The sequence below is a fragment of the Tasmannia lanceolata genome, unplaced genomic scaffold, assembly GCF_043159265.1.
Source record: "Tasmannia lanceolata isolate RefF3 unplaced genomic scaffold, GAP_Taslan_0.1 ptg000015l, whole genome shotgun sequence".
Classification (NCBI taxonomy): domain Eukaryota; kingdom Viridiplantae; phylum Streptophyta; class Magnoliopsida; order Canellales; family Winteraceae; genus Tasmannia; species Tasmannia lanceolata.
In genome coordinates, this window is record NW_027518692.1 from 8521215 (window position 1) to 8536844 (window position 15630).

The following is a 15630-nucleotide window of genomic DNA, read 5'->3' on the forward strand; positions in this document are numbered from 1 at the left end:
AGTATGCCGCCAGATTATAGAGTATGCCGCTGGAATTTCGAATGCACTGCTCGATTTTCTAGGTTCAAACATGCGTTCCAAACGTATCAAGTATGCCGCCGGATTATAGAGTACGCGGCCGGAAAAAAGGTGTACGCCTGCAGAAATAATGGGTATGCCGGCGGAATCTCATACAGAGAGATGACAGTATTGTTAGAAGACGCCACTGTTCCATATTAATGTCCACTTGTCGTGGATCCGACCGTCTGCATATTTGCGAACGACCAAGATTTAAATGAACCTAAGGGGCTCTGGGTTCAAAGAAAATTTTCAAATCCAAACCAAACCAGCTGTGTACAGAGGTGCCAGCGTTTCAAATTTTTTTTAACACGTGTAAAGCTTCCATTCGTCTTGTTATTTCCGACGACCAAGATAGAAACGAGCCCAAGGTTAGTCGGTTCAAATACATATTCAGACGAACCAAAAGAAGCCTTATGAAACGTGCTAATTTAATAGGCAGTAACGAAAAAGGAAGCTGAAGGACGTTTCTGTTGATGTCATATGGGTATTGAGGTCTTTTTACCACCCATTTTTTAAGAATCACCCGTGTTTGATGCTTGTTTCACAAAGTATGCAAAATCTGTAATTTCTTTAAACCATAACACATGTTCCGTACTTTTCAATTCAGAGGCACCAGGGGTCGCACTGTGTCATAGACTCGGCCTCCTTAGTTTTGTCCCGTGATTTAATTTCTCACGATATGAGAACCTTCGAGAAATTTTAATACCGCCACGTGGCAAGAGAATAGAGGAGGTCGGCGGTAGAGAGGATAAGAGAAGCACGTATCATGAGAATTGCATCCCCACACGCTTCTTCCCTGACACTGTGTTTCAACGACAACGACCCTACCTTTGACCAACGTGAATCCTTTTACCATCCAAATGACCTTTATACCCTTGTTTCTCTTTAAAATAAAATGTTTTATTTTTTTATAATAAAACAAATTAATACACACTAAAAACTCTTTTTAGATGATTTTTGAAATATATAAAATTAGGGATTTTCTAGCATCCATCGTAAAAAGCATTTCACATGCAGCACCTCTTGAATGAAGACAAAACCTTCTCGAAAGTGAGCTTATGTGGCTGGTGTCACATGCAGCAGACCATCTGCGAAATGCCTTTTACGATGGAAGCTAGCAAATCTCATAAAATTATATCTTGTAACCACAAACCAAGAAAATCTTTCTTTTGCGGGAATCTATTTCGATGATCCGAAATCAAAGCTTTCATTATCTTGATTGAGCCCGCAAGAAAGTTTGATGCGAATAATCTCCAAGCTATATATCCTTGCCGAAATCTAGTCATTAAGTCAAAGGAAACTCTGATGAATAATTAAGTGGTTTCTTTTCTTTCAATCATTTTTCCGATTAGGATCAATATTAATGATCGACATTGGGTCCCACACAGGAACATGTATGAATACTAGGGACTGTTGATTCGGTGGACCATCACGAGGTGAGATGTATACCCATAGTCACATGCCGATGGGACATCCCGTTCATAACGCTTCAGCTTCTCTCTCTCTCTCTAAAAAAAAAAAAGTCCTTTTTTTACATGGTATAAAAGATCAAGGCAATCTGTTAAAAATACCTTAAGGGTTTCTTTGAAAACATCAAAACATATTACATATAATCTTGAGCAATGATAGATACAAGGAAGCCTTTGCATAAAGAGGCAAAAAAGGGCTCTTCATTCGATCACGTCATTTTCAGTTACAATTTAAAATTGGTTGAAAAAGTAACATCAGTTACGTTTATGACCTGGATCCAATCCGGAGTCCCTTTTGACTCTTTATGCAAGGGCTCCCTTGTATCTATCATTTCTAATGATTTTGAAGTTAAATATGATTATATGTAAATAATGATTATAATACATGCTTTTTTATAAGGTAGAAGTAGCGCCAAAGCTTAAAAACATATGCGTAATAGACTTTAGCTAGAAAAATCAGAGTCCGATTTCTTCAAAACCCACTAAATTACCCGACTTGCATAATAGACTTTAGCTAGAAAGATCATACACGGAACTACCGCATGATATAGTATACACCATATCTTTCCTCTTTGTCTAAAGTGGTTACAATTTAGAGTAAAATAATGGGTGTGCGTAGACCAAAAAGAGAGGGGTAATTTGCTACTTAGTAGGTATGGAGAAATTTAGTAGGTATAGAGAAATTTATACAATATAATACTTATTAGGGATTTGCTAACGTCCATCTCAGAAGGCATTTCGTGGATGGTCTGTTGCATGTCAGAGCAGCCACCTCATGAATGAAGAAGACAAAATATATAAGGTATTTTATATAGAAATTTGCATCTGTAAGGTATTTTATTTAATAGTTAAAAGGATCATTAAATATATAAAGTTTAAAATACATTATAATATATAAAGGAATGATAACCCCACTACCATATTATGATAATAGCACGGCTCACTTTGTTTAATCAGTCACAGTCCGATTTCTTAGAAGCCCACTAATGTACCCGACTGGCATAATGGACTTTATCTAGAAAGACCAAACGCGGAACTACAGTGTGATATATATTCTCTTTAGGAAAAATTGTCAACTGGTGACAGAAAAATAGGAAAATAGTGAATGGGTGACACCCTTTTGAAAGTTGGTGAACGGAGGTCGAAACACCTTTTTTTGACATGGCCTTTTACCCAAATACCCCTCATGGCAAAAAGAACACGTTATACTAGATTTTTCTCTGTTACTTTTCACCTACCAAAGTTTACCGCCTACCTCTTGCAAATTTCTCCATTAACGCCTGAAACCCACGAAGTGTAAGTGAAGGTTAGTAGCTTAGACATGGCCTTTTACGTAAATACCCTTGAGAACGAAAATGTACAGAGGCTTTTTTTTTTTAACTGTAGAGAGGCTTTTTTTCGCTTCGTTTTTAACTGCACAGAGGGTTTTTTTTTTTCTTTTACTCCATTTTCATTTGAACCACCTAAAACCCATCTTCTCCGGCGTGAGGTGTGACCGGCGTGAAGATCTCTCATTTTTCTTTGGAGTTGGTCGGTTTCCTGCATTATTCCAAACCTCTTTCCTCCGTTATTAAGTGTATTCCGACGAGGGCTTCATTTTTCTGGGTTGGCGACCCTCTTTCTGGGTTGATAACCCACATTCGAAGGTTGATAACCCAAAAAAGGGAAGTTGGTAACCTTAAGTTCCAAGTCCAGTAGCTTCACTCGGCTGGAAAAAGGTTAATAACCCACATTCCAAGGTTGATAACCCACATTCCAAGGTTGATAACCCAAAAAAGAGAGGTTGGTAACCTTAAGTTCCAAGTCCAGCAGCTTTACTCGGCTGGAAAAATGGTTGGTGACCCTCTTTCTGGGTTGATAACCCACATTCGAAGGTTGATAACCCAGAAAAGGGAGGTTGGTAACCCTAAGTTCCAAGTCCAGCAGCTTGACTCGGCTGGAAAAAGGTTGGTGACCCTTTTTCTGGGTTGATAACCCACATTCGAAGGTTGATAACCCGAATGTGGGTTACCAACCCAGAAAAAGGGTCACCAACCATTTTTCCAGCCGAGTGAAGCTGCTGGACTTGGAACTTAGGGTTACCAACCTCCCTTTTCTGGGTTATCAACCTTCGAATGTGGGTTATCAACCCAGAAAGAGGGTCACCAACCATTTTTTCAGCCGAGTAAAGCTGCTGGACTTGGAACTTAAGGTTACCAACCTCTCTTTTTTGGGTTATCAACCTTGGAATGTGGGTTATTAACCTTTTTCCAGCCGAGTGAAGCTGCTGGACTTGGAACTTAAGGTTACCAACCTCCCTATTTTTGGGTTATCAACCTTCGAATGTGGGTTATCAACCCAGAAAGAGGGTGACCAACCTTTTTTCCAGCAGACTGAAGCTGCTGGACTTGGAACTGAAGGTTACCAACCTCCCTATTTTTGGGTTATCAACCTTCGAATGTGGGTTATCAACCCAGAAAGAGGGTGACCAACCTTTTTTCCAGCAGACTGAAGCTGCTGGACTTGGAACTGAAGGTTACCAACCTCCCTTTTTTGGGTTATCAACCTTCGAATGTGGGTTATCAACCCAGAAAATGGGTCACCAACCTTTTTTCCAGCAGACTGAAGCTGCTGGACTTGGTTCTTAAGGTTACCAACCTCCCTTTTTTTGGGTTATCAACCTTCGAATGTGGGTTATCAACCTTGGAATGTGGGTTATTAACCTTTTTCCAGCCGAGTGAAGCTGCTGGACTTGGAACTTAAGGTTACCAACCTCCCTTTTTTTGGGTTATCAACCTTCGAATGTGGGTTATCAACCCAGAAACTGGGTCACCAACCTTTTTCCAGCCGAGTGAAGCTGCTGGACTTGGAACTTAAGGTTACCAACCCAGAAAAATTTGGGTTATTAACCTTGGAATGTGGGTTACCAACCCAGAAAATGGGTCAGCAACCATTTTTCCAGCCGAGTAAAGCTGCTGGAATTGAAAATGTCTAAAACCTGTATAAACACAAACACAAACACACTTAATATTCTGTTCACAAACACAAACACACATCATATTATGTTTTAATTTATAACTTCCCTACTCATTCAGAAACAGAAACACACATGTCTAAAACCTGTTTAAATTTACAAGTTCCAACATTGAAATTGAAACACAAACACAAATACACTTCCATAAAACCTGCTTACATTTACAACTTATCCACATTCATAAACAAGTTCACAATTCCCTGTTTCACCAACCAAGTTCTCCACCTATTCACAAACACAAACACACTTCCATTAAACCTATTTCAATTTACAACCTCTCCACCCATTCACAAAGAAAAACACAGACCCCCTGCCAACTTCCCTTGCCATTTAACAAATCCCCTGCCAATCTCCATTAAAAAATAAAGTTTGATCATCAGAAAAAATAAACATCCATCAACATTAGAAGGTGTTCCTATATAAGTGTGCAGTCCCCAAACTCTCCTCGTAAAAATCTCTCACAGAGTTGTAGCCGAAATTCAGGAATGTCTGTCGGCCCAAAGTTCAGTGGTTGACCATGGTAGAGATGCTCAATCGCTTTTAGGACAAAAGCGCCGCAATCAACCCTGTATAAAAGCATGCATTGAATAGAGTTACTTTTAAGCTAACTACGAATGAGATAGGAATACTAACAAAAATTCAAAAGTTTTAAGTTTGAACCCACCCATTGTTCTGCTTTCGGAAGCCATCCATCTGTGAATATGGAAAGTCATCGATGTTGCAACCCCGGCCCTTCAAATATTCCTTCATTAATGCTACCTGAATTTAAGACAACGAAGGAATATTGAGTGTCATACATATGGAAGTAACTTTAAATGTTACGGAAGATGTTAATTTACTTACAGTGGGAGATGCTCGCTCCTGAAATGAGTCCCCTTCCATTGAGTTGAACTCGACCATCTTTTTATTCACCATATCAACAAGCACAAGAGCCCAATGAAAGTCTTGACAGCATGGGATTAAAATCATCCCAATATCTTCTGACGGGATATGGTCAACTGTACGATGCAATAGCTCGTTCGCCAACCGATCGGACTCCAACTTATGTTTGTCATCCATTAAATCACGCCCTGAAGTCTTATATCCCTGTACAATGAAATGAATTTTGTGGGAACACTAAATCATGGATAAGTTGTAAAGTAACATGTATAGCTACAAAAAAGCCTCTTACATGTACTGACGAAGGAATATATACAATCCGTCCAGTCAAGGCATTGCTGGAGGCGCACAAATACTTCCCATATACATCCAACACCTACAACTCAAAAAAATTTCTTAATTACCTCAACAATGGGTACTGAAGACAACACTTAATTTAAAAAATGACACTTACTTGGCCACTGAGGACTCCTTTAAGGTTCCACAACGTTTCGAGATCCTCGGCCAAGACTTTTACCCCGTCAACGGTCATGAGAATACGACTGCAAAAATATACAAAGGTTAGAGGAAGCAAGTATCTAACTTTGAATAATGGTTAATTGAAAACAAGTGTACTTGCCTTTGGTCTTGTTTTTTCAACTTCTCAATGAGATCAGTTCGCCTCCGTGTTACTTTCTTCGTTGCCCTCTCACTTTTTTTCTTTGTCACTGGGGGTACTGTATAGGGGCTACTCTTGGCGTAGCTTGCTTTCCTATCCCTTCTCTGATTTTTCACTCTCCTCTCAATGCTCCCTAATTTTTCCGTCCTCTTCCTCTTCGCTTTACCCTCAGGGCTATCGAGAATGTTAACAACATCTGACGCTCCTGTTACAACTGCTTCATTTACGAAGCCAACATCTTCAGCCTGACTCATCACATTTATGACCTCCATATCTTCCTCCTCTCTTCTTTTTTCCCCATCTTTTCTCAATTCTTCCTTCTCCATTTCAGCTTTGTCTCCCTCCTGTCTTCTCATCGCTTCCCACTCCTTCTGTATAATTTCCCTCTCAGCTGCAATCTGTATTCGTAAATTCTCTTTCTCCGCCTCCATCTCCACCCTGACTCTTCTTAACCTCTCCTTCTCCTCTTCATTCTGTCCCCTCTTTTTTTTTATATTGTCCCATGCCTCTCCTATCTTCTCCCACTCTCTTTTTATCCTCCTATCCTCACTGGCCTCCTCAGCACCCTCCTGACCACCCTCGTCAACTACAGTATCCCTTCCTTCAAACGCAGGTGTGCCGATCAATGCTGGGACAGTAGGTGACTGCCCTAATGGTTCTCCCTGCCCAATGATTCCTTCTTCCTCGGCTTCCTAATATACAAATAAGGGATACAACACACAAAATTTGTAAACATTACCAGGTTAAATAAAACATAATATAAAAAGAGGTCCATTGCGATACCTACTCAGGAATGTACTGCAGTTCGTCCTCTCGTGGCGTCAATGTCACCACTACCTAACGATTTGAGAAAGTTGTTAGATCAGAAAATATTACAGACTATCTAAAATGGTATCTAGTAGATAGGGTCTCACCTCAGATTTCTCTATCTTCCCCTGCTCAATCATATAGTACTTATTCGCTTCATTTCCTTTCGACTTCCACTTCAGAATACGTGGACAGGCATCTGGATTTTTAGGTATCCACAACTTCGTGTGCTCGAAAAGCCACACCTGCACACACAAGACAGACTTTGTTAATATTTTATTAATAGGAAGATAAATAAAAAGGCAAACTATTGCAGAGGCCATGATACCTGCAATGTGAGGGAGCAACCTCCAAGATATTTTCCCCCTGCGACGGATGCGTTTAAATACTCGAGTAACCAATTGTATACTGCTTCCCCCCAGTTATAGTCGCACATCTTCTCTAAATCATCGATATAGGGCCAAAACAGCTGGTCGGCCCGATGTGCAGCCTGAGTGAATAACACAGTAGCGAATAGGTGTAGCATGACATATTTCACACAAGTCTCTATGGAGGGTTGGTCCTCTAGACCAACTAAGGCCTTGATTTGCACAGAAAGGTCAGATGCCAGAACAGATCCTCTACGAAATGGCCACCCAGGCAGTAAAGGAGTGGGTTTACTCTTGTCCGTCCACGGAACCCTCGCCAAATTAATTTTTTTCCCTCTAAGGGGAAGGCCTAAAGCCAATGCAACATCTCTAGCCCTAAATGGAACTGCGATACCTCCTAGCATGAATGTCTTCGTCGCCGGATCCCACTTACTGTGTAGTGCTCTAATTAGAGGCTTATGCATGACAGCCTCTTCTAGTGGATTCTGTTCTAGGCGGATGAAGTCCTTGAAAGGGGTCTTGCCTATAGCATCATAGTGGGACTGTCGGAACTGTGTACTCCGCATCTCCTTAATAAAGCACGATGGAGAACATCGTGCAGGGACATATGGATCCTGTAAAACAACATACATAATCAGAGCTTCAACTTTTATCAAGTAACTTAGATTAAAACTGTAAAAATCAAATACACTTACATGTTTCGCCTTCACTTCACTCTTCTGACCTTTCACGTTGCTTTTCATCTTCTGACCTTTCACTTCAACTTTCTTCTTCTCGCCTCTATTTTTCATTTTTGCCTTCCCACCCTTCAATTTTATTTTCCCCTTACCACCTTTCATTTTAATCTCCTCATTCTTTAAACCCATTCCGGGCTTTCTATTACACTTTCGACTCCGGCTCTCATTTGCCTATTAACACAATTAGAGAATAAAAGAGCATTCTATTGAGTAACAATCTAAAACGAGAACAAAAAGGACTACACTTACACGCGTCTTCATTGTAGACTTTGCCTTCTCCCAATCCAACTATATAACTGTCACAAAAAAGAACATAATTAATTGTAATGTAAGTTCATGTTTCTTAAAATGGAGTTCGCAACTCAAATATGTGATTCTCAAGTGTACAAACCATACCAAAAATTACTATATGAACAATGATTTAAAAGAGGATTGGCAACAATCTGAAAATGGGTATTATAAACTCCCTGAGGGGGTTTTCAACGCTAGAGAAGGGGGATTATCAACCTCAATAGAGAGTTTTAACACTGGAGTAGGGGATTATCAACCTCAACAGGGGGTTCTCAACACAGGAAATGGGGATTATCAACCTCCCTTGAGGGGGTTTTCAACACTGGAGAAGGGGGATTATCAACCTCAGGAGGGGGTTCTCAACACTGGACAATGAGGATTATCAACCTCAACAGGGGGTTCTCAACAGAAGAGAAGGGGGATTATCAACCACAGGGGGTTCTCAACACACGAGAATGGGGATTATCAACCTCAACAGGGGGTTCCCAACACTGGCAATAGGGATTATCAACCTCCCTTCAGGGGTTTTCAACACTGGAGATGAGGGATTATCAACCTCAATAGGGGGTTTTTAATAGTGGAGAAGGGGGATTATCAATGTACCTAGAAAGGATTCTCAACACTGAAAGTGGGGGATTATCAGCCTGCAAAGGGGTTCCCAACACGCAAATGGGACATTATGAACTACCTAGAGGGGGTTCTCAACACTGGCAATGGGGGATTATCAACATCCTAGAGAGGGTTACTAACACTGGAAATGAGGGGATTATCAATCTACCTGGAGGGGGTCCTCAACACTTAAATTGAGGGATTATGAACCTCAAAAGGGGGTCCCAACACTGGATATAAAGCATCTCAACACTGGAAAAGGGGGGTACCAACACTGGAAATGGGTTCTCAACACTGAAAAAGGGATATTATGAATCTCAAAAGGGGATTCTCAACACCGAGAATGAAAGATTATCAAAAGGGGGTTCTCCACAGTCAAAATCAAACAAAATAGGGAACAAAATTTTTTTTTTAACCCTAAACATGTAAAGACTTCCAAATACTGATAATGTTACACCACAAAGCACAAAGGTAACTTAATAGAACGAAAAAAAAATGTAAAAAAATATGAAATACGACACCCTAACATACCTGCACGATGGGGATGGGGGAAAAATGAAGCCCACGCCGGAAAAAATGGATCTCTCGTCAGAAAAATGAAGCCCTCGCCGGAAAAATGAAGCCCTCGCCGGAGAAAAATCAACCCCTCGCCGGAAAAATGAAGCCCTCGCCGGAGAAAAATCAACCCCTCGCCGGAATAAACTTGATAACGGAGGAGAGAGGTTCGGAATAATGCAGGAAACCGCACCACTCCAGAGAAAAATGAGAGATCTTCACGCCGGTCACACTTCACGCCGGAGAAGATGGGTTTCAGGTGGAGTAAAAGTAAAAAAAAAAAACCCTCTCTACAGTTAAAAACGAAGAGACAAAAAGCCTCTCTACAGTTAAAAAAAAAACCCTCTGTACAATGGGTTTTTCGTTCTTAAGGGTATTTACGTAAAAGGGCATGTCAGAAAACGTATTTCGACCTCCGTTCACCAACTTTCAAAAGGGTGTCACCCATTCACTATTTTCCTATTTTTCTGTCACCAGTTGACAATTTTTCCTTCTCTTTATACACCATATCTTTCCTCTTTGTCTAAAGTGTTTATTATTGAGCCTAAAATAATGGGTGTGCGAAGACAAAACGAGGGGTAATTTCTCCACCGCAACAAAAGTTAGAAACATTACAAAACAATCGTTGTCGAGTGGACCACCACAGTGTCCAACTACCTTAGGCCTATTTAACCACCTTAGGAACCCTTCATAAACGCATCTCTACTCTTCAACTTACTAAAATCTCCATGGCAACCTCTCTCTCTTTCTTCTCCCATTCTCGCCGGCAAGGTTGCCGGAAAACCAGCTTTAGAAAGCGGTTTCTGGCGATGGCGAAGCAACATAGGACACGGTTCTACATTCTCGGCCGTTGTGTGTCTATGCTTCTTTGTTGGCGTGCTCATGCCCTACCCGATTGATCCAATTGTCAATCCTATAACAAATCGTGCGGCCTATCTATAAGATCAGGTTACGTAATCCTGTTGTAGATGGGCCCGCCTCTTCTCGAATCCGTGCTCTATGATCCGGGTTGCATCCTCCTCCTCTTGTTGGTGAAAATCTGTCCTCGGATTTGAATCTTCCAACGAGCACATGTTCTTGGTGGTCCTCGAAAGGTCATTTTGGTGAAGGCCCGTAGCATCTCGGAGTTTTGATCATGGTTAGTTGGTTCCTGATCGAGGTAGTGAAATTGAGCTAAAATGGGCTTGAAGTGCGATTTCGTTCGTGGATTGGTTCATCCAATTCAGTTCTTTGGACACCTCATTCTGCCCAAATGACCAATCATAAGTCCCAGGCTTCTCAATAGGCAAAAATTGGTGAAGGGCCTGTTTTGATTGGCCTTGAATTTGGATTTAGATTTGGATTTGAGGTTTGGAAATATGTGTTTGGATTGTTTCATACAAAGTCTCCCGCACTTGGAGTGAAGCAAACAGAGTAGCTGATTTCCTTTCCACGGCCAATCGCCCTAGCAAAGGCTTAGACATCCCACTTTCTTTCATTCCTTCTGAGCTTATTTTCCTAATTCAAAACTATTGTAATGGAAAATATCACCTTAGATTCTAATTAATTTCATGTTTCTTAAGATATTCTGGTCCGCCTTAAGTGTGTTTTAACAAATCATCCAGATATGATCTAATCTAAAAATATGACAATATGGGGCATTTTCGAAAGGGTGATGCCACGGGGGAGCGGGAAACCTATCAAATCTCTGCCTGTCACATAGCCTAGAGAGCAAGAATGCTTCATTAATTTTGAAAATTAAAATGGTAGAGAGACCAAGTGAGCAGTTAAGTTCTCTGATTTCTCTTGTCCAACCATCATAATGTAATTATCGAGATCCAATTCAGTTATACACCCGGTTCTCGTATAATTTTTCGTTTTGAAATCATATAATCTTGATCTTAATCCAACGGCTGTTAGATGTGAGGATCATCTAATCTTGATAATTTTTTACCACCTTATTAATAGAAAATGCCTTCCACCATTAGTCGATATGGGTGTTTCCCACCTTATAATTTTTTGGTTAGGTAAGGTAAGATTGAACCTCTGATCTCAAGGTTGAAGAACAAAGTCGTAATCAATTGAGCTAGAGATGTAAGGTGGAACCCTTGTAGATGCAGCTAATTGATATTGTAGGGCATGAAAGATTCAGTGAACTTAGGGACCAAAGTCAAGAAAGATGTTGCCATTCAAAACTACAAAAAAGTCAGGGAAAATGTAAAGGGGCAGAAAAGACCAGCTAGGGCCACACAATGAGGTTTGGGAAGCATGGGAAGAAAGAGGGGGATGCTTCCTTGCTGTTCCCACGAGTTTTTTTCTTTCCTAGTTAAGGAATATGAGGGGGGGTCCCCCCCATTAGGAGAAGACTAAAGCTCTATTACCTTTATGATGGGCTCACATGAACCTTTTTTTTCTTCTCAATAGTCTGTTTGAATTGGAAGAATTTTCTGCAAAAGATACTTTTTCTAGATTTTCCATTGTTTGATTGCACATAGAATATGTAAATCAACAGTTAAGTTAAGAGTACAAGTTTTATTTAGAGAGGCCTTCAATTTATGATGATATCACACTAAATAAGCCATAACCATATCATTTCTCTCCAAATCGTGGAAACAAAAACAAGGGAGATGATGGTTTCATCCCCCCTACATTACATGCACGCTCCCCATATAACTTGATTTGACGTGAAAAGTGGGCAACTTTTTATCAAATCACGTTATGAAGGGAGCGTGCAAGTAATGCAGGGGTGAAAATACCATCACCCTAAAAAAATATTTGGTAAATTTTATTTCTACAAGAAATGTTTTTTTGCAAACCAAATAGGGCCAAAATAATTGAAAAAAATCTTTTATAAAAAAAATCAAAATCTTTATGCCGTGTTTTAAACTTTAAATCATCCCGTGCAATAGAAAAGTTCTTGTATGTTTTAAATTAAATCTGATTTCACCTAATTATACCTTGTTGTTTGTTTGAAAATGATTACTCTCAAAATGATTACCACGCAACGGCAAGGTTCGTTTGAGATTGTGGCAAGTGGGCCGAGCTAGGAATTTGTTCCAAAAGGGGCAGACAATGGTTGTTATAGCATGTCGGGTCCACTACTATCCTTCATGTTTTGATAGGTGGGCCCACCATCTCCCCCTAACCCATGCATAAGCTGAGCCGACAATTTACATCTCATATTTTGATGCAGTGGGACTCACTATTTATGTAATGGCCCTTTTCACAGTTGGAATGGAGAGGGGTATGTTGGCCACCTTAGGTTGGTTCCTTTCTTCTTCACATGGGCATGATTGCATAAATTCAAAGACCCAAAGCATAGATGAGAAAACCACTGTTGAATTTGATTCCCATATCCATTAAACTTAATGTTGCTTGGAAAATTACAAAATACATGGACAATGTCACGTTGATTTAATGGTCACATAATATCAGCACATTCCATGATTGATATTACACAGTTTCACATCAAAATACATGAAATAACATACATTGGGACTGCACTGATCATCTGTCATTCTTAGTAGCAATTGGACTGATACAAACAAATAAGGTGGAGGGGGATATGAAGGGAACGGTGGAGATGATGGGGAGAATGATTGGGTAGTGTTTGGAGACGAGGATGCTCACAACACTTTGCTCACTTGAGAAGTAGATGACGCTCACTGCACCGGTTGCAAATGGTGTTTTTGGTTATCAAAGAAACATAGTAGAAAATTTGCATAATACTCTCATCTTCACCATTTGTTACTTATAGCCTAATTACACCTACCCCAAAACATATGGGTGGCCGTGGGCCCACATCCTAGAGAGAGATTCCCACTCCAATGTCCCCACAAGTGGGCCACTTCAATATGATCCAACTGCACGAAAGATGCTCAAATACACAAAAAGGGCCCAACACAACCCGATCTTTACACATCTACCCGGTCCACAGCACTTGATCAATGTTCCTAAAAAGGAACATTACAATTTACCACTCATCTTTTAATGGGTGGGGTCTACTACTTTACACCCATGCATAGCATGGCCCAAGAATGTTAGGGATTTAACCGGGATTTTATATGTTGTGTACGTGTACAAAAAATACCATGGGGCCCACTTCATAGGATGATCCAAACAGTTCATTTGTAGGGCCACAACGTATATAGGCTGCACCACATAAATCATTTCGATAGGATGATCTTAACCCTCCGATCCATAGAGGATTCTGTAACAGTCAATCCCATTGTAGATCTGAGGGTTAAGATCGTCCTATTGAGATGATTTTCGCGGTGAGGCATATTTACATTGTGGCCCAACAAATGAATGGTTTGGGTCATCCTATGAAGTGGGCCCTCAATACTTTTTGAAAGTCACTAGACTTTTGGTGCACACACCATATAGAATCTCATAACAATTACTTAGCTAAGGACTCTTATCCATATTTTTTTAGGTGTTTGGTTGCTCAACGAATTGAGAGAGAGAGAGAGAGAGAGAGATGTGAAACACATCTATATGGAAAACAGAAAAATCCTGAATTTTAGGGGGACAATTGCCCCCCCCCCCCCCCCCCCCCCCCCGGGCTTATTATCACCCCACAAACCGAAATTATGAGACCCAAAATTAATGCAATTTTGTGTTCAATAATCGGATTGGGGGTGGCAATCGGTTGTCATAATCCCAAACGAACAAGGCAACTAATTCAGTACTCAACTCAACTCAACTAAGCCTTTGTCTCATACTAGATAGGGTCGGCTGATGAATCCTTATAGAAAATTTCCATGAAAAAAGTGAACGGATCTACCCTGTTCAAATTGACTAAGTCTAATCCTGACACTAATACAGTGATTAAGATTATTAGACATCGGTTGGAATAAGGTAAAGAAAGACATGGATCCCGTGATCACACAAAGATGCCCGCACTGGAACAAGGGTCGGCATGACGAAGATCCTGCAATCGCACAAAGATGGCCATGCTAGAAACTTTGGTGGTTTTTTGGGAATTCGGGTTGAACTTTTTACTAAATAAATACCTGATTTCTCGAAAACAGAAAGGAAGCACACATAAGAAGAGAAACATCACATAGGCATAGGAATATAAAAAGGGGATTTTTGACACCGAAAATACATCTGTAATGTCAGTACTCGTCACCAAGGTCTTAAATTTCGACCGAAATTCTGGATTTTGGTCAAGACTGAAACCAAAACGTTTCAAAACAGGCGAAATTTTAGTTAAAATAAATTTTTTTTTTTATTTCTTTATAGAATTTCAGCCGAAATTTCAGGAGTTAGATAGAGATTTCGGTTAGTACCGAAATTCATGCTGAAACCGAAATTTTAAACTTGCTTGTCACCATTGTTTATACCCTTTATTTGAACGAAATAATAGAATTAATATACTCTTACAAGAAACTAGCTGCTCATCAGTAATGATAGCCATGGTTTGAAATTTCGGCCGAAATCCGACCGAAATTTTGGATTTCGGTGGAGACCGAAACCAAAATTTGCCGAAATCCGGAATTTCGCGAAATACAAAATTTTGGCCGAAATTTAGGAATTTTGAGAATTTCGGCTGAAATTTCAAGAAATTAAAAAAAAAAATGTTACAAAATTTCGTCCAAAATTTTGAAATTAATTAAATAATCTTTTTTAATTATTACGAGATTTCGGCCCTAAATTTCGGATTTCACGTCCGAAATCGGTACCGAAACCGAAATTTAAAACCTTGATGATAGCATCGAAGACAAATGGCCAAAAAATCCTCAATTTCCTATTTTAGTTATTTTTCAAGGCACAGGCCATGTTTGGCGCACATGATTTTTTTTTAGAATATTAGCTTAACAAAGTGTTTGAGAGACGGTTAGGAAGTGCGGGAGAGGGCGACGAGAATTGACAGGGCATGTGTGAGGAGATGACGCAAAGTGGCGACAAAATAAGGAAAAATAAATCTTATTCAGTGTAGTTTTCTTTTTCTTATTTTTCAGCCATTTCCCACGCCTCACTCATGCTCTCTAGTTCTCTCTGTCTCCCACGCTACTTTCCCCTTCTCCCACAATGTCCATGGAAAAAACTTTCCAAACCCTATTAATGTATTTTGTAGGATGAAGCAGCTTCGGTTGCTAATGGAAGCAACACTTGGGCCATGTTTGGCCACCATGAAAAAATTTTCCACGGAAACAAGAAGTGAAGGGAGCCCAAAAACTTCATTAAAACCACTAGAAAA

At 40.1% G+C, this 15630-nt stretch overlaps 2 protein-coding genes across 2 annotated transcripts; both read right to left on the reverse strand.

Annotated features, from left to right (window-relative positions):
• Positions 1-4598: 4598 nt before the first annotated feature.
• Positions 4599-6854, reverse strand: LOC143891693 (uncharacterized). The gene is made up of 7 exons (XM_077396236.1): positions 6819-6854; positions 6041-6771; positions 5876-5963; positions 5714-5797; positions 5386-5628; positions 5207-5301; positions 4599-5108 (listed from the first exon to the last, which is right to left on the reverse strand). Exons 1-7 carry the CDS (start codon positions 6852-6854, stop codon positions 4958-4960), a joined length of 1428 nt encoding a protein of 475 aa, XP_077252351.1. The 3' UTR covers positions 4599-4957.
• Positions 6855-6862: 8 nt separating this feature from the next.
• On the reverse strand, positions 6863-8375 carry LOC143891694 (uncharacterized). The gene is made up of 5 exons (XM_077396237.1): positions 8241-8375; positions 7950-8162; positions 7215-7868; positions 6994-7131; positions 6863-6916 (listed from the first exon to the last, which is right to left on the reverse strand). The coding sequence occupies exons 1-5, from the start codon at positions 8250-8252 to the stop codon at positions 6863-6865; spliced, it is 1071 nt and encodes a 356-aa protein (XP_077252352.1). The 5' UTR covers positions 8253-8375.
• Between the last annotated feature and the right edge of the window lie 7255 nt (positions 8376-15630).

What these genes read in the sequence shown, in the direction of transcription:
- LOC143891693 (XM_077396236.1), bottom strand. Translation starts at nt 6,854, where the DNA reads ATGGACCTCTTTTTATATTATGTTTTATTTAACCTG. An exon ending in ATTATGTTTTATTTAACCTG is followed by an intron (nt 6,772 to 6,818) that starts GTAATGTTTACA and finishes TTTGTATATTAG; the next exon opens with GAAGCCGAGGAAGAAGGAAT. An exon ending in AGGAGCGAGCATCTCCCACT is followed by an intron (nt 5,302 to 5,385) that starts GTAAGTAAATTA and finishes TCTTAAATTCAG; the next exon opens with GTAGCATTAATGAAGGAATA.
- LOC143891694 (XM_077396237.1), bottom strand. An exon ending in GTGAAGTGAAGGCGAAACAT is followed by an intron (nt 7,869 to 7,949) that starts GTAAGTGTATTT and finishes GTTGTTTTACAG; the next exon opens with GATCCATATGTCCCTGCACG. An exon ending in GGAAGATAGAGAAATCTGAG is followed by an intron (nt 6,917 to 6,993) that starts GTGAGACCCTAT and finishes TCAAATCGTTAG; the next exon opens with GTAGTGGTGACATTGACGCC.